The sequence below is a fragment of the Conger conger genome, chromosome 3 (genome assembly GCF_963514075.1).
Source record: "Conger conger chromosome 3, fConCon1.1, whole genome shotgun sequence".
NCBI classification, from domain to species: domain Eukaryota; kingdom Metazoa; phylum Chordata; class Actinopteri; order Anguilliformes; family Congridae; genus Conger; species Conger conger.
The window spans coordinates 4,295,879-4,322,599 of NC_083762.1; the positions used below are offsets into that span (position 1 = coordinate 4,295,879).

Below are 26,721 nucleotides of genomic sequence, written 5' to 3' on the forward strand. Positions count from 1 at the left end.
TCACTAGAAGTTGGGCTATTCGTAATTCAGGAACCGAAAGTGCCTTTTCCCGCCAAATTCAGACACGCATGAGTGTGGCCCAGCCATGAGGACAGTCATAGCTGGCCCTCCGTAACTGGGGGCTCTGTACGTGACTGGGGGCTCTGTACATGATTGGGGGCTCTGTACATGACTGGGGCTCTGTACATGACTGGGGGCTCTGTACGTGACTGGGGGCTCTGTACGTGACTGGGGGCTCTGTACATGACTGGGGCTCTGTACATGACTGGGGCTCTGTACATGACTGGGGACTCTGTACGTGACTGGGGACTCTGTACGTGACTGGGGCTCTGTACATGACTGGGGACTCTGTACATGACTGGGGGCTCTGTACATGACTGGGACCTGGAAGGTTGGTGGTACAAGCCCCGGTGTAGCCACAATAAGATTCACACAGCTGTTGGGCCCTTGAGCAAGGCCCTTAACCTTTACTTTACTTTTTTGCTGAATAAGATTTCCAAACAGCCTAAATATTGAGGCGAGACAGTTTGACCCTTTTTCAAGATTTGCCAATGGGGTAAGCAAATTCAACTTCCTAAACTGTAACTCAAAACAAGCTAATAGTCTTCATTTCGAGACCAAAATGCTTGTCAGGACAGGCGCGTTTCGCACCGTCATCCAAGCCTGGCTTCCAGACGAACCTTTATTTCCATACATTCACCGGGACAAGCGTAAACAAACGTACACAAGCAGAGCACTGTCTGCAGAAATACCTCCCCGCCGACACGGACAAACGCTTTCCTTTTCCCCGAATAATAGCTCTCAGGCCTCGTCATCGACAGCAGGCCTCTTAACGGAAATCACCGGCATTAAGTCGGACTTTCAGCATTCCGCTTGAGACCGGGGAACGGGCAGGAGAACGGGGAACGGGCGTGAGATAGGAGCGGCCTCTGTTCACTCACATTTGCCAGGAAACGGGAGTCGCTCGAGCTGGATATCCCATGGCTCAAGCCTCCCTAAGTCAATTACCCATGAGCCCCTTCGATGGGAAAAAAATCTGTGTCAACTGCTTTGGGCGAACGACACTGTAGTATGCGCTCGAGTGCTGTTTGCCGTCCTTTAGGATATGAATGTGATGTAAATTGTTACATAAAAAAATATATTTGTTACGTAAGACTTTTTTCCCCCCCCATACCCTCAAGCCACTTACCCGCTGGGATATTAATGGTATATACTGCAGCTGCTGCCCCAGAAAGGCTGTTGTATTAAAGTTTAATGCGTTTCCCAGCACAACGGAACCACCTGCCCCCAATCTCCCCCAGATTCACTGGGGTCCACACACGCACATACAGTACACACATACATACACACACACACCCACACACATACAGCACACACACGCACACACACCCACACACATACATACACACATACAGTACACACACACACACACACACACACACACAAACACACACCCATACACATAAAGACAAACACAAACACATACATACACATACACACATACAGTACACAAACACATACATACACACATACATACACACACACATACACAAACACACACCCACACACATACATACACACATACAGCACACACACACACACCCACACACATACATACACACATACAGTACACACACACACACACACACCCACACACATACACACATACAGTACACACACACACACACATCCACACACAAAGACAAACACAAACATACACATACACACATACAGTACACAAACACATACATACACACATAAAGTACACACACAGACCCCCATGCACGCATACGCATGCACACAAGTATACACACACACACACACACACACATTTCTCATGCATTGCTTAGAAAGATGGCAACAAGCTTTGGTGGGAAAAGGCAGGAATCATGAAAGAATGTTTTCCGTCTTATGACCAAAAACGCTTATGAAATGCTGCTTGAGTTTGACATTTTAATGAGTCTTCATGAAATGTGAAAATGTACACAGTCAGGGTCAGAGAAAGTCAGGAGTTTGGGGTGGGGTGCGGTGGGGGGCTGGGGGCTGGGGGGTGGGGGGTGGGAATAGAATGTTCTATTCTTCTGGACGTACACTTTATAAATACATTTGTCTCCAGGGCCTGCACGTTCTGATGTCTCACAGAATCTACACTCAGTGAGCACTCTATGAGGTATTTATTTTTTATTCACTTATTTAACAGAAACGTATTGAAACGTCTTCTGCTGCTGCAGCCTATCCACTTGGAGGTTTGATGCGTTGTGTGTTCAGAGATGCTGTTCTGCATTTCACTGTAATGTGTAAACTCTAGAGACTGCTGCAGGTGAAAATCAAAGTGCCCTGTCTGGCACGAACAATCATTCCACGGTCACTTAGATCACATTTCATCCCCATTCTGACATTTGGTCTGAAAAACAACGGAACCTCTTGACCACGTCTGCATGCTTTTATGCATGTAGTTGCTGCCACATGATTGGCTGATTAAATATTCGCATTAACAAGCTGGTGCACAGGTCTACCTAATAAAGTGCTCAGTGAGGGTATATAATAACAATAAATAATGAGGCCCAATCCAAAAATTCCCCTTCCAAAAAATATGTTGCACCAAAAAAATATGTTCCACAAAGTTATCTGGATAACTACACAAAGTAAAACCCAAAACAGCTCTTTTTACTTCAGTCCATGTCCCGGATTTTGGGCCTGATCTGGGCTTGACTCAGTAATCCTGCTGTGTGAAATATGACCCTGGGGTGGCAATGATAAGATCACAGCAGTTGGGCCCTTGAGCAAGGCCCTTCACCCCACACTGCTCCAGGTGGGACTGTCCCAAGATTTGCCTAATCAACTGTAAGTCACTTTTGATAAAAGCATCAGCTACATAACAAATTATAACGTTGAGTTATCTGACACAAGATGAAAGAAAAGCTAACCTGTATCTCTGCATAGCTAACCTGTATTTCCACATAGCAAACCTGCATCTCTGCATAGCTAACCTGTATCTCTGCATAGCTAACCTGTATCTTTGTACAGCTAACCTGTATCTCTGCATAGCTAACCTGCATCTCTGCATAGCTAACCTGTATCTTTGTACAGCTAACCTGTATCTCTGCATAGCTAACCTGCATCTCCGCATAGCTAACCTGCATCTCTGCATAGCCAACCTGTATCTCTGCATAGCTAACCTGCATCTCTGCATAGCTAACCTGTATCTCTGCATAGCTAACCTGCATCTCTGCATAGCTAACCTGTATCTCTGCATAGCTAACCTGCATCTCTGCATAGCTAACCTGCATCTCTGCATAGCTAACCTGTATCTCTGCATAGCTAACCTGTATCTCCGCATAGCTAACCTGTATATCTGCATACATAGCTAACCTGTATCTCCACATAGCAAACCTGCATCTCTGCATAGCCAACCTGTATCTCTGCATAGCTAACCTGCATCTCTGCATAGCTAACCTGTATCTCTGCATAGCTAACCTGCATCTCTGCATAGCTAACCTGTATCTCTGCACAGCTAACCTGTATCTCTGCATAGCTAACCTGTATCTCTGCATAGCTAACCTGTATCTCTGCATAGCTAACCTGTATCTTTGTACAGCTAACCTGTATCTCTGCATAGCTAACCTGTATCTCTGCATAGCTAACCTGTATCTCTGCATAGCTAACCTGTATCTTTGTACAGCTAACCTGTCTCACTCCCAGTCTTCCTCTAATAAAAGAAAAAAAAAAAACCTTGATGAAAAGAAACCTGAAAATAACCTATGGAACAGAAAAGCATGTGAACAGGCCCGAGGTTGCTATGAGAACAGGATCTACATTTGGTAGATTGCAGCTAATTTTAGCGTAATGCTTAATTGTGTTCTTTTCCCCTCTGTTAAGGACTGGGAACAGTCTGTGAAGACAGGAAACAAACACAGCATTTATTTCTGTATATGTTAGTGTGTACGTGGACATGTTTTTGTGTGTGTGCGTTCAGTGTGTGTACAAGTAAACGTCTGCATGTTTCTGTGTGCATTCGTGAATGTTTGTGTCTGTGCATGCATTTGCGTGTTTATTAAGCATATGGGTGTGTGTGTGTGTGTGTGTGTGTGTGTGTGTGTGTTTATTTGCACTGGGACGTCAGTACAGGGTAGTCTCGATGCGCAGCTGATTCTCTGGACTGAGTACAGGAAGTGCTGTGAGAAATAAAAGATTCATGAGCAATAAACTCGACATGAGATATGAGTTTACTGCCAAATCCCATTATATAAGACCCAATTCTGCACTCAAGAGAAAACCTGAACCTCCACTGGATGCCACAACCTTCCCATGAAGCACTGCCAAACATCACGTGATCCCAGACCTCCTTTCTAATGCACCTGAAGTGATGAGAAGTGACTGTGCCCCAAATTCTAACTCTCATGACCACACTCCATCGGCGCCTTTATCTATACGGCAGTTAAGTATTCGCAGTTCAGCGGCAAACGCAGGTTATTTGGTCGGAAATTGAATTTCAAACACGTAACCGCTGTGCTCTTACGTTTTAGATGGAAACCTATCGCTTTAAAGGGGAGCTGTATTTGTAACCTCGTTGTCAACGGTGAACAATAGCGTTCACGGTGGTAATTTTTCATCAACTACACATCATATTCATATTCGTGAATCGTACTCTTCAAAACCCCTCCTCCCATCTTACTACCTGGAAGTGCAGGCTTGTAGTTATCAGCTTTATTTATTTGTAATCGAGGTTCCCAGTTTCGATTATTATTTATAACTGAAAATAACCTCTTCAAATAATGTCTTACACATCCACACCCACTCAAAATGGCAATACATAAGTGAAAATTCCAACATGAGACTTACAATTACATGATGTGGAGTGAAGCAGAACACCCCCCTGTGGTCATTTGTGGAACTGCTACTAGCAGGGGGGTTGCTGTCATCTTTAATTTGGTCTTTTCAGACCAACCTTAAAACTCCAAAATATCTACTACAATATCCAAAATGGATGACGGTTGACAATCTGCACCGTTTTCTGTCCTGGTAACATGAATAAATACAGTAAATAACTAGTTAATCCCACGATTTATGGAATAAAACGATAACACACTAATGGCCACTTAAACTATATTCGTCGAAATCCACCCGTGGACCTGAAAAAAAAGAAAGAAAAAGCCTACGCTGTCACCTAGTGGCCAGCGGAAGCTGTGCTTCTCCGTTAAAACTTCCAGGCCCAATCCCCCACTCTCACCACCACTGTCCCAGCATGCGTTGCGAGTAACAGAGACGGGAAGAACGTTAGCCATCGCCAAAGGAGACAGAAAAGCAACACAACACCCGATGTGCAAAATACCACAGGCACTTGAACTTTAATAAATATTCAAAATAAAGTTCTAATTCATATGTACAGATATCGTACAGGGAGATTCTATGTGCTTATATTTTTGTAGCCGGTTTCGCGAGTAGAAGAGTGTTCATAAGGCAGTGTCAGAAATAATTGGCCCTGTAAGCTTCTGTTGTGATGCAGTAGGTAATAAGAGTTTTTATTTTTTGTTCTTTTTTTTTTCTCTTTACGTTAATACACAAAAGTGAATGAAAAGGTCTCGGAAATACTTTGGAGAGTATGATCCTACCGGAGAGAAGAAGATGAGAAAACCGCTCCCATGGGAGAATGGATCTGTTATATATTCTCACAGGAAACCTTTATAACACTTCAAAGCGCTAAGCAATTAAGCAAAGGGCTATTGACGCTGGTTTTTGACACTGAAAGCAACTTTTGGATTTATTTACACACGCTATTCGGGCGTACCTTAACAATCTGTCCATGCCACTCCCAAAGTTACATAGAGACCTGTTCATTTTCTTTGCATTTCAAAAGCAGTGAGTCTTTGTGCAATAAAAAACACGAGTGCGTTAGCGGCTAAGGTTAGCAGGACTACAGGAACAGGGTTCTAGTGATGAAGGTGCTGGCTCCGAATGTGCCGGCCAGGTCCAGAATGAACTTTATTTCTCCAAACCCTGTCCGTGCCTGGTGGTCCCTCTGGTGTCAGAAGGGTGATTGTCTGTTCGCGTGTGTGTGTGTGTGTGTGTGAGAAAGAGATAATTAATATGCATACGTGTTTGTGTGTGTGAGACAGAGAGAAAGAAAGAGATAGTTACCCTGTTTTACTGTAGTAAAGAATCCCTGCTCTGTCTAAACTACCCAGATGAGTAGGTGAACATTTTCGACAACCAATGATGTGCAGTAGTAGCGTGGCGATTGAAATAAAAAACTTTGAGCAGCACCGCAGGGTAGTGTAGACTCGGTTGTTGGACTAGCACCTCGGTTGTGTAATGGCCAGTTGGGGCCATCGTATACCTGAGCAAGGAAGTTACCAGTTACTTTACCTCCGGAAATATTCCGCTGGATAAACTGTGTGCAAAAAGGTTTTTTGACTGTGAATTACTTTAGCTTAAGAAGTGTACCCCCCAGCAGGTAAGACATGAGCTGAAACAGATTTTAACTGAAGAACTGGGTCCTTATAAAATAATGTGTGAATCTGCAAGCAGACTGTACCAGCAAACACAACATAATTTCTTTGCACATCATAGCTTCCCTCTATACGAATTATGCTGCAGTCCTAGGCAATATTTGTAATGTTAAAGCGTGCTACGGTATGCGTATGTGCCTTCACGAGTAGAAGTACTTGGCTAACATGAATCTTTGAAGAGAACATTATCAAAGGATCGCGATAGAGTCAAAGGAAGTTGGACAGAGTAAAGGAATGCGTGAATAAGCTATTTGAGCGGGATATGTGTGCAGTGGAGAAGTATTTGTGGTCATATGTGTGAGGCGGAGAAGGGTTTGTGGTTAACATATGTGTATATCTCCTGGGTGCTTTTGGGGAAATGGATTTGGAGAGATTAAGTGTCACTTCTAGGATGCCAAATCATGCCTACCCTGCCGCTAGAGATATCGCGCACACGCCCATATTCAGAATTGCTTCCATCAAATATCTTTAGAGAAATATCCTAAAGGGAAGGTTCTTTGATTCAAAAGCAACTGTGCAAACATTTGCCAGTGGTTATTCGTCATCCACGATATCTTTTGCGAGCTATTTTCCCAGTTCAGGTGGGAGGAGAATCGCTTCTTTTCCTCGCCTTATTATTATTATTATTATTATTATTAATATTATTATCATCATTATCATTATTATTATTATTCGTCATTTAATTATTTATTTATTTATCTCTCAGCACCATCGCAGACCCGGGATTAAATAGTGGCAATCTGTGATTGACGAGGACTGGATCTCTATAAGAGAAATTCCCGCGGGGGCGTCGGTCGGCGGGCGTCACGCGGCCGGCCCCCGCCTGCTGCGTCTCAGGGCGTTGCGTTTCTCCGCCAGGAGTTCCTGGATGCGCTTGTTGCGCGTGCGCTCCCGGTACATGCGCCTCCCGCCGCGCGGGATGAAGTTGTTCTGCGAGACCTCGCCGTTGTCCACGCCCACGATGCGGTACGGCACGTCGATGGCGTTGTCCTCCTTGACCCCCGCGGTTCTGCTCGAGGGCCGGGCGGTCGTCGGCATCGGCGTGGGCGTCGTGGTGGGCAGCGCGGTGCGCCTTCCGGATGTTTCCGTGGTCGGAACGGCAGCAGGCTGGGGCGTGGGCTTCACGTCGAACCGGGCAGCGGCGGTGGGACTGACTGCGGTGATGTCACGGGTAGTAATAATCGTGCTGGGCATTATGACGTCGCCGCTGGTGAAAGTGCTCCTGGGAACTGTAGTCTCGAAGATGATGCTACTGCCAGAATCCGTGGAGTACTCTTCAGCGCCAGCGGTGCTGGAAACCGCGGCGTCCTCACCGCCGAAGGGGACGCTGGGAACTGTAGTGCCAGCTTCGCTGAAGGTGGCGCTGGTATCTGTCGTGTAACTGAAGGTGGTGTCGGGGATGAACGTGCCGGTGTATTCACTCGCGACGGTGGGCGTGGTGAAGAAAGACTGCGTGCTGGTTGTATACCACGGAGCCGTGGTGTACTGCCCGGGATTCGGGCCGTAGTTCACGGTGGTGTTCGGGCGGACGGTGGTGTGGTTCCTGTCCGTGGCGCTCGGGGGCGTGGGGTGCGTCCTGTGGGGCGCGGTTCCGTTGGCGCGCGCGGTTCCGTTGGCGCGCGCGGTTCCGTTGGCGCGCGCCGTGCGGTTCCCCTCGCTGCAGGACTTGCAGCACATCTGCTGGTAACCCGGGATGCTGCAGTACCGGCTCAGAACCTCCATCCGGCAGAACACGGACCTGTCCCCATGGCAACGCTGCCCTGCAAGATAGGAGAGCACAGATCAGAGGAGGAGGAGGAACGGGGGGTAGGACGAGGAAGAGGCCCTGACCGACTGAGGGAAGAGGACGAGCGCGGGCACGTAGGGAGTTGTAGTTTATGGAGGAGAAGCCAGCAGAGCAGCAGGAAACGGGAGAGGACAGAATAAGGGAAAGGATAGAGATTTCTACCATTTTTAATATTATTGCTTTTATTGTGAGGTTGTGGATTTTGCTCGTGTGTGTTTGGAGGTCTTTACCGGGAAGTAGCGGCGTTTTCACCCGGTGTGCGATGGTGAAGTAATTTCACACTGTAGTTTTGACCGTTTAAGGAGCTTTTCTTGCATCCTACCGTCTGTAAGCGATAGCTGACGTAGCCGTGAGCTTATTACATTGTAACTGCACCTTCGTTATACCATTATCGCGTGTGTATTACATAGATATAAACCCTTTTTTTTAGAGTGTAAGAGACATTTTGCCCAAAAATTAAGGAAATGCATATCGGACTGGCTTGCAGTCATCCACGACTGGACGTGCATCTGAGCAGAAGCCGAGGGCCATTTGGGGATTTTTGGTACAGCCATTTTGTTTTTGCAAGGTTGATTTGTAAATGTTTGACACATTTCAACCAAGTACTACCTCCTTGGGTTTTCTTCTTATAGTTGAACCACACTAAGTGCATTTTAAAGACAATGTTTCCAAACTAATTTCCTGTTATCTCGTGTTAAAACAGGAGGAACACACATACTAGATGGGGGGGGTATATATGTATGTGAAATGTTTTTTTGGAGGTTGGTAAAAACCGTGCTGTCAAATGCAAAAGACCAAAAACTCACAAGAGAACACAACGTCTGTATTTCACGTTTTTATTTCTACAACTTCTGCAGTTGGAAAATGACAGAAACTGAAAGTTATGAGATGCACTTTCCCCCTCTCAGATATATGTGTGTGCACGTGTGCATATACATTCAGTACATACGGATATACGTACAAATATACACACACGGATACACACGCATACACACGTACAGACTTATTTTACTCTCATTAAGAAAAATAAACTGTAAGAAAGGTACAAGTTCACAGTCACTTTGGTAAAACACTTCATTACCTGGAAATCAATCAGTCAATCAAACCTGGTAAGTAAATAAACAAAAATAAATAACTAAATAAATAAAAATTGCATCTTCAAAAAAAAAAAAAAAATTATCCCATGATGATGATGTAAAAACAGGAATGGCACGTTATGTGTCATATTAAACATTTACAAAACATTAATAAAGTTTCCCTGATAACTCAAAGTGCATATAGACGCAGTGCACGTAGTCCGTCTGAACGATGTTTTTCCCAACGTTAGCTAGCCCCACAGAAAAGGCCAGTGAAGCCACAAAACAGTTACCCATAGTATATAATATTTTCGTTTTTTTTTTTTTCTTCAAAGTAAGGAGTTAACAGTCATGAACATTATTAAATACAGTCAACACCAATATTATATACAGTATCGCACTGCAAGTTCTGGCTTGCTGTCCTTAAAATTTTTCCAAATCCAGCACATAAAAGTAGATAGCTCGCTACATATTCACAACCGAAATATGTGATCACAATACAATGACTAGTCTGGAGTGTTGCGATGTCGGTGTCCCTTCCCTGTGTCTTTGCTAATGATCCTGTGGTTTGATTTAGGCCACCATCTTCAAGTTTTTTTTGTTGTTGTTAGGTTGTAATTTTACAAGCTGCCTCTATTCTAAGTACAACTTCTAAACCAACTTCCGTTGAGCAAAGTCATCTCGTCCAAAGATAATGCCGTTACATTCAGTCCAAGATAAGGCATTGTTCTTTTGCTAATGTTCGTCATAAAAATGAGCTGATTTTTTTTTCTCAAATGAAGATTCATGAGGTATTTTGTATCGCTTTCCGACTGTTTTTTTTTAGCGTTAGCCGGAAAGACGCATTGACACACGTTTTGAAATGACAGACGCACGCACAGTCACGCACGCACACGCACGCACGCACACACACACGTAAACGCACTCGTACGGGTTTAACAGACGCACACGCGCTGCGGCCCGCTCTTCCACGCGTGACATGTGCAAATGCGGATGAAATGACATCCCCCCGTTCGAGGAGAAAAAATGAAAATAAAATGAGGTTAAACCCATAATGGTGGTCATAATAGATCCCTCAGAAGAACAAGTCAGGCAACTGGCTGAACATGTCCTGCATAATATAGGCCTAGCCCCACCCCAAAAACACATTACTTAATATATACCTCTGTATTCATGTAAAATCAATACAAAAATACACATAACAGTCAACGATCTATGCGATCAATAGCAGTCAAAAGGTTAGGCAAATAAGCCACAGCTTATTAATTTTCAAATGAATTATTAGTCATATTATTGTTATTCATATACTTTAATATATAAAGTTTGCAAGCACAAATAAGCTGCTTTTATTGAATGTTAGCATTAACAGTCAAGAGGAGATGGAGGACAGGATGGAATGGGGTTAAGCAGCCATCCGCTAAGTCCGCTAAATAAACTACCCTGTTTCTGTTTTCCCGTGGCCTCACTGATCTGTAGACTCATTTTCACAATCCATAAAATCAACAGTCTTTTTTTTTTGTTTGTTGTTGTTGCATTTCCTGTTGTAGTTTTTGTTAGGTTTTTGGGGATTTTTAGTTCGTTGTGTGGTTTGTTTTTGTCAGAATGGAACCAGGAGGGTGAAATGAGCATGTTAGCAGAATATCCTCATTGTGACAAGTTCACATTCACAATAAAGCTTTCGTTTTTTTAAAGTTTTTTTTTTTTTTAAATGTAGATTTCATATATTTTTTTTTAAAACTTCCTCACAAAAAAACTCACCCGTTGCTCTGGCGGTGCTAGCGGTGGGTAGCGACCGCGGGAGAGCGTAACCCATAGCAACAAGGGAGAGCGTAACCCATAGCAACGCACAGCTCGCTGAGCGGGCCGCCACCCAGGCTGCCGACTCCTCCCACAATTTCCAAAAGCCGCCAATCAACTGAAAGCCTTGTTTTTGTTTTTTTTTCTCGTTTTTTTTTCATCACGTCTGGCGAGATTAAGAGGCCAGCGGTTTACAACACAGAGCTCCACAAGGAGGGAGAGAGATAGACAGAGAGAGAGAGAGAGAGAGAGAGAGGGGGGTGGGAGTATAGAGAGAGAGCGAGACACCACCGAAAGTGAGTGTGAACCCGCCCCCCCCCTCCCCCCTCCTGCAAGGACACCACCGGAAACACACCCCCCCGTGGGGGGTGGGGGAAGTGGAGAAGAACAGGCAGCCAGGCTGAGATCAGGGCAGTTTCCCCCGCAGACAGAGGCAGAGAGACAGGGGCAGAGTCCAGCTCAGCACAGGCATGCACTGCAGACCCAGGTCGGAGCTGCTATAAAGGGGCCGTTTACTTGAGGAGATCTTCTGGATGGGGAACTCCGGGTCGGGACGGGACAGAAACTGGATCAGGTGGTTCCCGTTCTTGCCGTGGTCTGAGGAGCCCCCTGGTGGGGCAGAGGAGAAAACACACACACACACACACACACGGTCGTTACGCAGGCTGATGAGTGCAGGAGAACAGACACGTGGGAGTTAATTATGCAGGTGTTGCTCCGGAGCCCAAAGCTTGCTGGGGATAGCTGGGATTGAGAGAGCAACTCAGGGAGGCATAGGGGAACAATGGGGTGGGAGAGGTGACCTCTGGGAGGGAGAGGGGAACTCACTTGGGCACGCTGACAGTCTGCAGGCCCTGATGGTCTCCGGTTTTGCATCCAGACACAGGCCGATGGTGTTGTCCCGCGTGTGACACAGAACCTGCCGCTCCTGCGTCCCGTTAGCACACGTTACCGAGCACTGAAAAACACACACACACACACACACACACACACACATACACACACACACACAGACAGACACACACACACACACACACACACACACACACACAGACAGACACACACACACGCACGCACACACACACACACAGACACACACACATACAGACACATGCGCGCACACACACACACACACACACACAGGGTGGTTTGAGTATCTCAGAAATGGCTGATCTAATAAATCTAATAAAGTGCTCACTGAGTGTATCTCATCTCGTATGATCTGAAACACACGCAAAAACACACTCCTAAATACACTCACCATTCACACACACACACACACACACACACACACACACACACACACACACACACACACACACCTCTGCACCACACACACACACACACACACACACACACACACACACCTCTGCACCACACACACACACACCTCACAACCTCCAGCCCCCCTAAACACACACACACACACACACCTCTGCACCACACACACACACACCTCACAACCTCCAGCCCCCCTAAACACACACACAGACACCTCTACACACACACACACACGCACACACACCTCTCCACACACACACACACCTCTCCACACACACACACACACACACACACACACACACACACACACACACCTCTGCACACACACACACACACACACACACACACACACACACACACACACACACACACACACACACACACACACACACCTCTGCACACACACACACACACACACACACACCTGTGACCAGGGCCCCACTCTCCACTGCGCAGGGCAGAGTTGGCGGTTGCAGGCCCGTCTGGCTTCGGGCCGGTCGTCGTTGCAGTACTTGCTGTGGATGGAGCGGTTGGTGCCGTCGTGCAGCGGCTGGATGCAGCGGACCGAGCGCATCTGATACCCCGTCTTGCCGCAAGACTTACTGCACGCCTCCCAGTCCCCTGTCACCCAGCTGGGGGGAGAGAGAGCAGCTCACACTGATCCCAGAACAGCAGGCTACCACACTGATCCTACTGTACCACTCACAGTAATAACCAGCACACTGATCCCAGAACAGCAGGCTACCACATGGATCCTACTATACCACTCAGTCAGAACCAACACACTGATCCCAGAACAGCAGATTACCACACTGATCACACTATACCACTCATAGTAATAACCAGCACAATGATCCTACTATACCACTCATAGTAATAACCAGCACACTGATCCCAGAACAGCAGGTTACCACATTGATCACACTTTACCACTCAGTCAGAACCAACACACTGATCCCAGAACAGCAGATTACCACACTGATCACACTATACCACTCATAGTAATAACCAGCACACTGATCCCAGAACAGCAGGTTACCACACTGATTCCCACTATACTACTCACAGTAATAACCAACACACTGATCCCAGAACAGCAGGTTACCACACTGATATCCACTATACCACTCACAGTAATAACCAGCACACTGATCCCAGAACAGCAGGTTACCACACAGATCCCACTATACTACTCACAGTAATAACCAACACCCTGATCCCAGAACAGCAGGTTACCACACAGATCCCACTATACTACTCACAGTAATAACCAACACACTGATCCCAGAACAGCAGGTTACCACACTGATCAAACTATACCACTCACAGTAATAACCAGCACACTGATCCCAGAACAGCAGGTTACCACACTGATATCCACTATACCACTCATAGTAATAACCAGCACCCTGATCCCAGAACAGCAGGTTACCACACAGATCCCACTATACTACTCACAGTAATAACCAACACACTGATCCCAGAACAGCAGGTTACCACACTGATATCCACTATACCCCTCACAGTAATAACCAGCACACTGATCCCAGAACAGCAGGTTACCACACAGATCCCACTATACTACTCACAGTAATAACCAACACCCTGATCCCAGAACAGCAGGTTACCACACAGATCCCACTATACTACTCACAGTAATAACCAACACACTGATCCCAGAACAGCAGGTTACCACACTGATATCCACTATACCACTCACAGTAATAACCAGCACACTGATCCCAGAACAGCAGGTTACCACACTGATATCCACTATACCACTCATAGTAATAACCAGCACCCTGATCCCAGAACAGCAGGTTACCACACAGATCCCACTATACTACTCACAGTAATAACCAACACACTGATCCCAGAACAGCAGGTTACCACACTGATATCCACTATACCACTCATAGTAATAACCAGCACCCTGATCCCAGAACAGCAGGTTACCACACAGATCCCACTATACTACTCACAGTAATAACCAACACACTGATCCCAGAACAGCAGGTTACCACACTGATATCCACTATACCCCTCACAGTAATAACCAGCACCCTGATCCCAGAACAGCAGTTTACCACACGGATCCCACTATACCACTCACAGTAATAACCAGCAAACTTACCCCAGAACAGCAGATTACCACACTGATCAAACTATACCACTCATAGTAATAACCAGCACACTGATCCCAGAACAGCAGATTACCACACTGATGGCAAAATTACAGTACATGTAAGTGTGTGCACTAGTGTCCTCACATGCATAGTTATTACAGATAAAATGTCTAGTAATGTCCTCATATGGGTAGTTATAACAAGAAAAGTGTGTATAGTAGTGTCCTCACATGGATAGTTATTACAGATAAAGAGGCTAGTAATGTCCTCACATGGATAGTTATTACAGATAAAGTGTGTACTAGTATCCTCACATGGGTAGTTATTGTAGGTAAAGTGTGTACTAGTATCCTCACATGGATAGTTATTACAGATAAAGTGGCTAGTAATGTCCTCATATGGGTAGTTATAACAGGAAAAGTGTGTAGTAGTGTCCTCACATGGGTAGTTATTATAGGTAAAGTGTGTAGTAGTGTCCTCACATGGGTAGTTATTATAGGTAAAGTGTGTAGTAGTGTCCTCACATGGGTAGTTATTATAGGTAAAGTGTGTAGTAGTGTCCTCACATGGGTAGTTATTATAGGTAAAGTGTGTAGTAGTGTCCTCACATGGGTAGTTATTACAGATAAAGTGGCTAGTAATGTCCTCATATGGGTAGTTATAACAGATAAAGTGTGTAGTAGTGTCCTCACATGGGTAGTTATTATAGGTAAAGTATGTAGTAGTGTCCTCACATGGGTAGTTATTATAGGTAAAGTGTGTAGTAGTGTCCTCACATGGGTAGTTATTATTGGTAAAGTGTGTAGCAGTGTCCTCACATGGGTAGTTATTTCAAGTAAAGTGTGTAGTAGTGTCCTCACATGGGTAGTGATTATAGGTAAAGTGTGTAGTAGTGTCCACACATGGGTAGTTATTATAGGTAAAGTGTGTAGTAGTGTCCTCACATGGGTAGTTATTATAGGTAAAGTGTGTGTAGTAGTGCCCTCACATGAGTAGTTATTATAGGTAAAGTGTGTAGTAGCGTCCTCACATGGGTAGTTATTATAGGTAAAGTGTGTAGTAGTGTCCTCACATGGGTAGTTATTATAGGTAAAGTGTGTACTAGTATCCTCACATGGGTAGTTATTGTAGGTAAAGTGTGTACTAGTATCCTCACATGGATAGTTATTACAGATAAAGTGGCTAGTAATGTCCTCATATGGGTAGTTATAACAGGAAAAGTGTGTAGTAGTGTCCTCACATGGGTAGTTATTATAGGTAAAGTGTGTAGTAGTGTCCTCACATGGGTAGTTATTATAGGTAAAGTGTGTAGTAGTGTCCTCACATGGGTAGTTATTATAGGTAAAGTGTGTAGTAGTGTCCTCACATGGGTAGTTATTACAGATAAAGTGGCTAGTAATGTCCTCATATGGGTAGTTATAACAGATAAAGTGTGTAGTAGTGTCCTCACATGGGTAGTTATTATAGGTAAAGTATGTAGTAGTGTCCTCACATGGGTAGTTATTATAGGTAAAGTGTGTAGTAGTGTCCTCACATGGGTAGTTATTATTGGTAAAGTGTGTAGCAGTGTCCTCACATGGGTAGTTATTTCAGGTAAAGTGTGTAGTAGTGTCCTCACATGGGTAGTTATTACAGGTAAAGTGTGTAGTAGTGTCCTCACATGGGTAGTGATTATAGGTAAAGTGTGTAGTAGTGTCCACACATGGGTAGTTATTATAGGTAAAGTGTGTAGTAGTGTCCTCACATGGGTAGTTATTATAGGTAAAGTGTGTGTAGTAGTGCCCTCACATGAGTAGTTATTATAGGTAAAGTGTGTAGTAGCGTCCTCACATGGGTAGTTATTATAGGTAAAGTGTGTAGTAGTGTCCTCACATGGGTAGTTATTATAGGTAAAGTGTGTAGTAGTGTCCTCACATGGGTAGTTATTATAGGTAAAGTGTGTAGTAGTGTCCTCACATGGGTAGTTATTATAGGTAAAGTGTGTAGTAGTGTCCTCACATGGGTAGTGATAATAGGTAAAGTGTGTAGTAGTGTCCTCACATGGGTAGTTATTATAGGTAAAGTGTGTAGTAGTGTCCTCACATGGGTAGTGATAATAGGTAAAGTGTGTAGTAGTGTCCTCACATGGGTAGTTATTATAGGTAAAGTGTGTAGTAGTATCCTCACATGGGTAGGGAACACTCTTTCTGGTTGCAGTCCCTGCTGATGGCTTGAGGCTTCTTTATGTTCTCACAGTTGACCCGGTGGACCATCTTACTGTCAGACTTTCTCCTGCATCCGTAGCGTGTGTACTGCTTACCTTTCAAGAGGAAAACACAGACACACACATGCATGCACACACAGTCACACACCCACAAACAAACAAATAATTACACACATATAATAGGCACACAAACAAATACAGACACAGTCACACACATATAGAAACAAAGAAGAACACACACACACACACACACACACACAGCAACAGCAACAACAAAGGTATTAATATAGAGTAGGATAAGACAGAAATGGCTGGTGAATAAAATGTAAAATTAAAGACTTAACAAGTCTTAAGTTAAGGGCTGAGGTAGAACTGGATAACAGGACCTATAATATCCTGGGTGATCCTCTGACATTTCAGGCCTGAAACCGTACTTCTGCATCGGGCCACAAGGGGGCAACCTTACGCAACTTAACAACACACCAACTCCCCACTCTCAAAACGTCTACAGATGTAGGACACGTAAAACATGTGTTAGCTTAGTTAAGTGGGCATAATGTGTGTGATTGAATGATTAAAGTCTTAGGTAAACACTACTTTTTAGCACTAATGTGCTCTAATTTGAGCTCTTCAAACTCAAGCCCTGGGGGAGAACAACCCCAGGGGACAACAATCCATGAAATATAACAAGCTGTTAAGCCTTCTTAATTTGTCACTCCTGAAATGCCCTTGAAGGTAAAATTACCATCCTAAGCCACAGCGTGTGAGAAGTAGTGGTGTATGAACATGACCGATCAACGACAGTCGAATGGTTAAGATACACGGTAAAATGTTCAGTGTGTTGAATCAACTCTTGCAGGTAACGCACGGTGCTGACTGGACTCCCAGGACATTGGACATTTCACTGTGTACTTTCGCCATCAGCGCAGAGCTGTGCAGCTGTGTAGCATCAAGTTTCAATCTTTATTAGATTGAAATACAGATGGAGAGGTTAAAAGTCTGCCAGAAATTAATGAAACTGGGGCACTGGAACATGTGTAAGTGCACTGAAACAGGACCGGGGCTAAACAGAACAATCTGACTGTGAGGTTGCAATCACGGTGGCCAAAAGGCCTGTACTTTGATCAACTGCACACTTTAACTCTGCAATACATTATCCCAGTGCGAAGTTTGCAAAGACTACATTCTTGCACCCAAGACAAAGCCCATGGACCATCTTTGAAGGGCCATTTGTACTTCCTTTTAAAAAAAATGTTCAAAGAGTAACTAAATGTTTGCTTATTGCACAGGCCTCTGATCACTGAAGCACACTGTGTTTTCCAAATCAACACGCTAAACCTGCATTCTGTTAAGACCAGCGTACGCGAAAAAGGAAAAGAAAACCGGAATAGATCCGTAGGTTGGCTGTAACAGCAACCGGAATACCCAGTTCATCCCTTCGGAATGAGTTTGAAAACCCCTGTTCTAAGTGATCTTGATTGGGCACAAGACATGATCACAAGGGGGACACTGAAGTTCCAAAAGAGCTTTCATTTCCCGGGTTAAAGGGCATACCTTTCTGATAGGGCTCGGAGAACTGAGATCACTTCTTCAAATTAAATTCAAAAATGCAAAAATGCAAAAAAAAATAAAAAATTAAAAAATTCAGTAACTTTGATAGGGCATCATATGATCACATGACAAGGGGCGCTCATGCTTAAAGAGAGCTTTCATCTCCCGGGTTAAAGGGCGTACCTCCCCCACAGGGCTTGGAGCAGTGAGACCACTTCTTCAGAGACCACTCGTAGAAGGACGAGTCCTCCTGGAGCACGTTGTTCTCGATGAAGGACTGCAGCTCCTTGTGGATGATGTATTTGTAGGACAGCGTGACCTTGGAGTCCCCGTAGGACCGAATCTGTGTGCAGAAAAGAGACGTCAGTCACCGGTCACCACTGGGGGGGGGGGGGGGGGGGAGTTCTGCTGAGGTCATGGGACTCATTCCAGGCTCATCCCAATCGCTGTGGGTGTGTGTTTGTGTGAGTGAGTGACTGTGTGTTTGTGTGTGTGGCTGTGTGTGAGTATGTGTGTGTGTGAGAGTGTGAGTGTGTTTAACAGAGTGACTGTGTGTTTGTGTGTGAGTGTAAGAGAGAGTGGGTCTGTGTGCATGTTTTTCTGTGTATGCGTGTTTGCATGAGTGTGTGTGTGTGTGTGCGAGAGAGAGTGAGTGTGTGTGTGAATGTGTGTATGACTGAGTGACTGTGTGTTTGTGCGTGTGTGAGAGAGAGAGAGAGTGGGTCTGTGTGTGTTTGTGTGAGTGTGTGTTAAGTGATTATGTGTGTTTTTTCTGCTCCATGAATATGTGTGAAGGGGCCTGTCAAAACACCAGCAGACCCACCATGATGACGACTCCGTATTTCAGGGGGCCGGTGGTCTGGACCGACTCCCTGTCATCGTCGTTCTCGTACTCCCACTCCACGCCCTTCTCGACGACGTTGCGTGTGTCTGGGGATTCGCCCTCGCCATTCAGGAAGATCTGGCCCGTGGCCTGGTTCTTCACCGCTGAGGAAACCAAAACACGGCACTCCAAACCCTCAGCACCAAAAACTGCAAACCCTCAGCACCAAAACGCCAAACCATCAGCTCCAAAACACCAAACCATCAGCTCCAAAACACCAAAACCATCACCTCCAAAACACCAAAACACTCATCTCCAAAACACTCATCTCCAAAACACCAAAACCATCATCTCCAAAACACCAAAACCATCATCTCCAAAACACCAAAACCATCATCTCCAAAACACCAAAACACTCATCTCCAAAACACCAAAACCATCATCTCCAAAACACCAAAACCATCACTTCCAAAACACCAAAACCATCACCTCCAAGACACCAAACCCTCAGCTCCAAAACGCAGAAACCAAACGCCAAACACTAATAATGAAAACAAACAACCCAACTTTAATCTCTAAATTCTCATCTCCTAAACACTTAACGCTCTTCTACAAAACACCAAACTCTCAGCTCCAAAAGCCAAAACCAAACACCAAATAATAAAAAACAAACAAATTTCCAAATGCTTAGCTACGTCTATATCTGAAAGGCATTGACAGCTAGGATGTGCTGTACACAGGTGCTGTAGCTCCAGCACTGAATCTTTACTCCTGACGGGCGGCCTGCAGCGTACTTGTTAAGGTACATGACGAGGTCGGTGGTTCAATCCCCAGTGTAGCCACAATAAGATCCGCACAGCCGTTGGGCCCTTGAGCAAGGCCCTGCTCCAGGGGAGGATTGTCTCCGGCTTAGTCTAATCAACTGTACGTCGCTCTGGATAAGAGCGTCTGCCAAATGCCATTAATGTAACGTAATGTAATGTAATGCAATGTAATGCAAAGACGGGGCCCTTCAAATATAAACGGCCACAATGCCGCCACGTCGCGGCCGGAATCTCAGAACGTAGGCGTACGTATTCTAGAATTCTAGAACCCAGACGGTTCCGCAGCGACGGATCGATGCGACGGGGAGGCAGTGTTCCCGCCCGCGGGACCCGTGTTACAAACGACCCGCGTTACAAACGACCCGCGTTACTAACGACCGGCCTGGTGCCGCTCACTCGCAGCAAATTCGGCGGCCTTACCGAGGACGTGTGGAGTTCCCTTGAATTCCTGGATGAGCAGATGTCTGGCACCTCGAGGGATTTCAAGGATTTTCAGAAAACCTGGAAGCAGAAAGAAAGAAGCAGAAGTTTTGAATGGAGAAAGGGCTACTTGTCCTTTTATGTCTGTGTTGGTGTGTCTTGTTTGTTGTGTTTTGTTGCCATTTCGGCCTGGCCTTGCTCGTAAAAGAGGTCATTCATCTCAAGTGACTACCTGGTAAACAATAAAGGTAAAATAAAATAAAATAAAATAAGGGGGAAAGAAACGACAAGATCCAAAAACAAAACCAGCCTCTCAAAATGTTTTTACCTCCTAAGTATTAATGAAGTATTCAGCATTGGCATGTATCTCTTTGAGATAAAAGACTCCTATTGTTTTCATAAATCAACCACTCATTTGCACTGGTGCACAAAAAAAAGAAATGTATTAAAGCAAATAATTGTGCACAGAGGGCACCAATCATAAGATCGTTGCCGTTTGCACGGCTGCCAAGATGCTACAATCAAAGATGTAATGTTCTATCACTTGTTTGTTTAAACCAGAATAGAAGAAAAGAAGTGAAAACTGCTTGTTGCCTGACATAACTCTGCTACTCTATTTACAAGCATCGTTACCACATCATTTCACAACATCTAGTGTCCCAGTCTCCTGCCTCTACTCAAATCTCAAAAAGACTTCCCAGCATGCCTTGCATGACCTGGGAGGAACTAAGCGAGACAAGGATGAAATCTGCCAGACATTACAAGAAACAAACATTCACAGTCACACTTTCTCTAATTTAATAACGCCACCTCTGCACAGTTAAATTGGGCCTTGATGGTAAAAATTATTTTGAACAAGAACTTTGTTTGCCATTAAACGTGTCAGGTTTGACTTGCATGGCAACAGCAGGCAGTACAGAAAAATTATAGTTACAGCTCTTTCCACATAATGCTGAGCTATGAACACGTACCACGGCTGCAAAAGAAAAATCCATCCAACATGTAAAACTATGCCATCAAACCCAGTACATGAATTAGCTATTGTACTGTTGTACTCGGGGTATTCTAGCTGCCAACTGTGGTATGCTAGTTTGGAAGTTGATGTATTCCTCAAGGGTTCCGCTTGTATCTGTATGTTCACGCTAGGACCGTACTGTCCTCTCAGGTCATCTTCGCACTCGTACTTGTGTTTGATCTGCACTTCGATGTACGTCGCTCTGGATAAGAGCGTCCGCTAAATGCCTTGTAATGTAATGTAATGAAGCACTCATTGTCAAGTTCTTGTGTTTGCTAAAATGTTTTTTTTGTCTCACCAAATGAATCAACAAGGTCCAAGTTCTTATCTTTGCGGTCAGTCCTAGCACTTGGAACAAGTGCTTCCCTCTCAGGTTTTCAGTCCCTGGTTGTGGGTGCGCACTTTGCTGTACCCCACTCTGAATAAGAGCGTCTGCCAACTGCCTGTAATGTACTGTACTGTCTCCCTCTTGAACCTACTATTGCACTTTTAAGTTTATGAATGTACTATTTCTAAAGTTATTTATTAATGGCTATTATTGGCACCAATCCAAGTGGCTTGGCATCAGCTCTCCCATGTTTAAACCTTTTCTGTGTGAGCGTGTGCAAGTTGTTCTGGATGAGCGTGTCAGGCTAAAACAGAAATGTAACCAGAATTCCGTCTTTAATAACTAACAAATTAACAAGTATTTGTTTTCGTGGTGGAACGTTCAGGGGTCAGAAAGTTAAAGTCCTGCCACGTGTTTCTTCCACCCACAAACTCAGCCAGCTGATTTGAATAATTAGTTCTACCTCCTGACTAAAGAGCTGTGGCAATTCGCAAATCCAGATGACAGGGGGAAAAAATCCCGGGGAGGATTCTTATTTCCTGAACCTCTGATTGAGTATACATGCAGTGAGCACTTCATTAGGGATTTATTAAGACTTATTTTAATGTAGCCTGTCAGCTTTGAGGTTTGACACGTTGTGTGTTCACTGTTCAGAGATGCTCTTCGGCACACCACTGTTGTAACGTGTGGTTATTTGTGTTGAGAGATGCTCTTCTGCACACCACTGTTGTAACGTGTGGTTATTCGTGTCACCGTCCTGTCGACCTCTCTCGTTAACAGCGCGTTTTTCGACGTCACCACGCCCACAGAGAAGGGGGAGGGATAAACAGTGTTGTGTTTTGAGGGTGTTTGTTGCTGCAATTCCTCTCTTGACCTTCAGAAGTCCGAAATGACCTTTCTTTTGTACTTTTAATTTAAGGGAGCGTTTCCTCCTTCATGCCCCCCTGCTGCTGCTGTGAATATCAGAGGATGGCGCCTGACGTGAAGCCAAGCCGGGTTCAGAGGGGTTCGTATGGAACCTTTTTTAAACTTGGCACCAATTTCCACACTGCCGCATCTCAAGGTGAACAGCTGGGGGCGCTCTCGAGCTTGCCGTTCCCGCCTCTCACTCCAGACCAGGAAAACAAACAAGCTTCTTTGGGTTTTTTTATTTCGATTTCTTCTCCTGACAGTGAGAAACTTACATCATCTGTTTTCCGTTCTGCCAGAAAAATAAATCAAAGATTTTCTTTTTCTTATTTCTTTTTAATAGGTTTTAAGTGGTGGCTGTTTTGTGTTCTCTCTCTCTCTCTCTCTCTCTGTCTGTTGCGGTTTCTGTTAGGGTTGGACCGTACAGCCGTTCCAGTACAAACTGGTTGCGACTGGTTTTAAACGGAGTGACAGCAGGCCTCAGAGTGGGCGTTCAGGGGTGGCGCTCGTAACGGGAGTTGCAGGTTCAAACCCGACACTCCTCCTGTGCCCCGGGGCGTGGACGTTAACCAGAACTACCGCAGTAAACATTCCAGTGTTGGAAAACACGTCAAATAAAAGCCAACAAATCAGAATTTATTGCTATCGTGGTAATCAAATAGGTCTTGCATTTAGCTACACCCTGTCAATCTTGTCGATGTTGTCGAGAGCAGTTTCGGAGATTGGCTTTCTGTCTCTGCTCGCCCATTCCCAGACGCAGAGCCCAGAGGGAAGGAGAGCGAGATGCCAATAAATTGTGATAATAATTCGGCTTTCACTTGTTTTCCAATAATGGAATGTTTACCGTGGCATTTCATGGTTAACTTTTAACTGCCACGCTTGGATTGCAGAACGGGAGAAATCAGGGCCTCTCGTTGGCCATGTCGAGGCCACAGAGCTCTGGGGGAAACCGGTGGGTGAACAGCACATTCCGCCAGTCACAGAAACAAAATAAAAATGTGATGATTAAGGACAGGTAGCGGTGGTGGGGCTTTGGGGTTCGGGGTGGCAGGGTACCACCAAAACACTATCTACTAAGGCCTGGTTTCTCAGCAGGGGTCCATGGATCACCAGGGGGTTTTTGAACATACTCCAGACTTATTATGCTGATAATGATGATGGTGGTGATGTGATGGTGATGATGAAGATGGTGGTGATGATGATGATTATGATGATAATGATGATGGTGAAGATGGTGATGGTGATGATGATGATAATGGTGGTGGTGATGATGATGATGGTAATGATGATGATGCTTATTATTACCGTACCTTGTTTCTTGGCACTGCGGTGAAAGTTGCCCTTGACGATTTTGCAGCTGGAGTTGTCTCCCCCACAGATCCCGCACTTGTCCTCCTGCTGGCTGGAGCTGATGACCCGATCACAGCCCACTTTCTGCAGAGAGGGGGGTTGGGGTTGGAGAGACGAGATCAACACGGAACCGGTCCGGTAAAGTACGCCCACTTCTTCTCCCAGTAATGTCTTCTCACAATAATCTTGTTTTTGTGATTTTAACCCCCCCCCCTCACTATCCTCCTCCTGAGTTCAGCCTGTGTTGGAGTTGGCTGGAAGCCGAACTCCGAAATGGAAAGAGATGTCCCCCTGTCTGCCGGAGCGAATATCCCACTCCCTGGGGCTTCTGTTAACCATAGACGTCATTCCTACGGGAGGAACCCGAGCTAACTTCCGGGTTTTATGACTATGAACTGCAACACTCTATTGGCCTGGAAGTCTGATGTAACCCAGAGCAAAGCCTTTGTCCATAGATTTTGTCCACAGAAGTTCTCTGGGAAAAACGAACGGCCTTCTCACATCACACCGTCTCTGACACAGTCGGTGATCTAAGCTGGCGTTTAATACTTGGCCGTTTTCATCCTGACTAATTTCTCTCCTAAGCGGCACTGGGTCCACTGAATTCCAGTACTGCTCTCCAACCTAAATAAATATTTCGCTCGCAGAAAGCTAACACCGCAGCCCATGTTATATACGTCACCTGTGTCGGTTCCGTGAGAAGGGTTCCCAGGTTAGTCAAGGCTATCGTTAACCAGCAAAGACATTTAAAACAACCGCTCTAATAGCTTAAGGAAATTATTAACAAGAGCACAAACAATCATAAACAGTAATAGAGATATTTACAGCGGAATAGACAACTGTAAAGACTGATAGTTTCTACGGGTAATAGCAATCGGCAATGCGCGTGAATGGTAACTGAGCAATACAGCCAGATCGAGCCCTGTGGGTGATTTTGTTACGATATGATGGGTTGCAAACCACATCGCCATAGCAATTTGCTTTTTAAAAATTTACTCTGAATTTCATTCTTTTTTCATATACAGTACAAACACACGTCCAAATGTTATTAGAATTAATTTTAAAGGATTCATTTCTCCCATAGGGCGTCAGATTTTTTGATCCGGAAGTCTAGAAAAAAAAGCGGCCACTGATGACATCACAATAGGGCCCAGCACTCCGTCTCTCCGTGATGATGTCATCAGGCCGGGACCCCCCCCTCCCCCCCCCCCCCCCTCCCGTGAGTGTTCCACAGAGATGCTCACCACACAGTCTCCGCGCATGCAGATGCTGTAGGGGTCCTTGTAGGAGCAGCGGGTGCCATCGTACACCATCCTCTGCATGTCCACCCGGGCCCCCGTCTCCTTGGACTGGCAGTGCAGGTGGCAACGTTCTTTGGCTACGGGGGGGGAGGACAGAAAGAGAGAAGGAGAGAGAGAGAGAGAGAGAGAGAGAGAGAGAGACGCCCCTGGGTGAGTGCCTGTGGGTGGGGTCAGCGAGGGGAGAGGCTGAGGCCGGGGGGATTCCACACACCCCCTGGTGTCGCCCCCCCACGCCTCGGGCCCCCACAGGAAATGGAGCCTCGAGTGTGAATCGCCTGATATCCACGGTTTTGTTTGGCTCCGGGCCAACTCACACAACTGCAGCCGAGACGGCTGACATCACGGCCAGACCCTGGGAAAGTACAGATCTGCTGCAATTCACCGCTGTGGAAACGAGATGACCTGTGTGTGTGTGTGTGTGTGTGTGTGTGTGTGAGCATGCGTGTGAAGGATGCGTGTGTCAGGAGTGAGTATGTGTGTGTGTGTGTGTGTGTGTGCATGCGTGTGAAGGATGCGTGTGTCAGGAGTGAGTATGTGTGTGTGTGTGTGTGTGTGTGTGAGCATGCGTGTGAAGGATGTGTGTGTCAGGAGTGAGTATGTGTGCATGCATGAATGCGTGTGCATCTGCGTGAGAGTGGTTGGATGTTGACTCTGTTTTAGGGTGCACAGGGGGAGGAGAATGCGGGTGTCGACTCTGTTTTAGGGGGTACAGGGAGAGGAGAGTGGATGTGCTACAGAGCCGGTGAATCACACCCTCTTGTGTGCTTTCTCCTGCGGTCTGACCCACAGCGACCCTGTCCGCCTCACCCCTCTGTGAACCGCTGCTGGCCGATCAACCACAGACACAGACGGTTCACCAGGGAGTGCTGAGACAATACAGGGGTAGCACTAGACTCCTGGGTAACTCGGAGAGGTCAATCACCCCACAGGGGTTCAATAAAGCACATCTTCTTCTTCTTCTTCTAAAATAGAGACATCATTTCGCATCATATTCTTGCTGAGAGCATCGCTATCATAACATCATCAAGTTGTGTGAACACCTGGTTCGGATCGCCCCGCTCTGGGGGGGGAAAAGGGTTGGGATATCGAAGGGAACAAGCCCCTGATTCAAACAGCCGCACGCTGATTCAGTGGGAGTGCGGGGGCCAGATGGGGGGGGATTTGCCCCGCGAGCTGCAGGATTAAGGGGGGCTCAATCTGAGGTGGGGGGGGGGGGGTCGGTCGGTGTTGTTCCCCGGGGGGGGGGCCTCAGGACAAAAGCCTGGAGGATTCTCTGACTGAAAGCACGCTGTTGGTTTCCCCAGGTCCGGGGAGACGATGCGTGACCCCGCACTGGCTGGCCGGATCGGAAAGATTCCCGCCGTCTCCGCGCGGGATGAGTGAGGGGCGTGAAGCACGGGCCTGAGCAAGGGGCCTTAACCC

General features: G+C 45.8%; 1 protein-coding gene across 1 annotated transcript in view; it reads right to left on the reverse strand.

The window, feature by feature from the left end:
* Nucleotides 1-5,332: 5,332 nt before the first annotated feature.
* Nucleotides 5,333-26,721, reverse strand: part of LOC133124742 (A disintegrin and metalloproteinase with thrombospondin motifs 2-like) — a 205,689-nt gene continuing 184,300 nt past the window's right edge. Inside the window, exons 13-22 of the mRNA XM_061236185.1 lie at nucleotides 25,243-25,376; nucleotides 23,959-24,082; nucleotides 20,397-20,477; nucleotides 19,153-19,316; nucleotides 18,513-18,672; nucleotides 16,742-16,874; nucleotides 12,874-13,081; nucleotides 11,997-12,126; nucleotides 11,685-11,777; nucleotides 5,333-8,269 (exon numbers count right to left, since the gene is read on the reverse strand). Of these exons, the coding sequence (XP_061092169.1) occupies nucleotides 7,314-8,269; nucleotides 11,685-11,777; nucleotides 11,997-12,126; nucleotides 12,874-13,081; nucleotides 16,742-16,874; nucleotides 18,513-18,672; nucleotides 19,153-19,316; nucleotides 20,397-20,477; nucleotides 23,959-24,082; nucleotides 25,243-25,376 (2,183 nt within the window). The 3' untranslated portion in view covers nucleotides 5,333-7,313. The remainder of the gene's footprint in view (nucleotides 8,270-11,684; nucleotides 11,778-11,996; nucleotides 12,127-12,873; nucleotides 13,082-16,741; nucleotides 16,875-18,512; nucleotides 18,673-19,152; nucleotides 19,317-20,396; nucleotides 20,478-23,958; nucleotides 24,083-25,242; nucleotides 25,377-26,721) is intronic.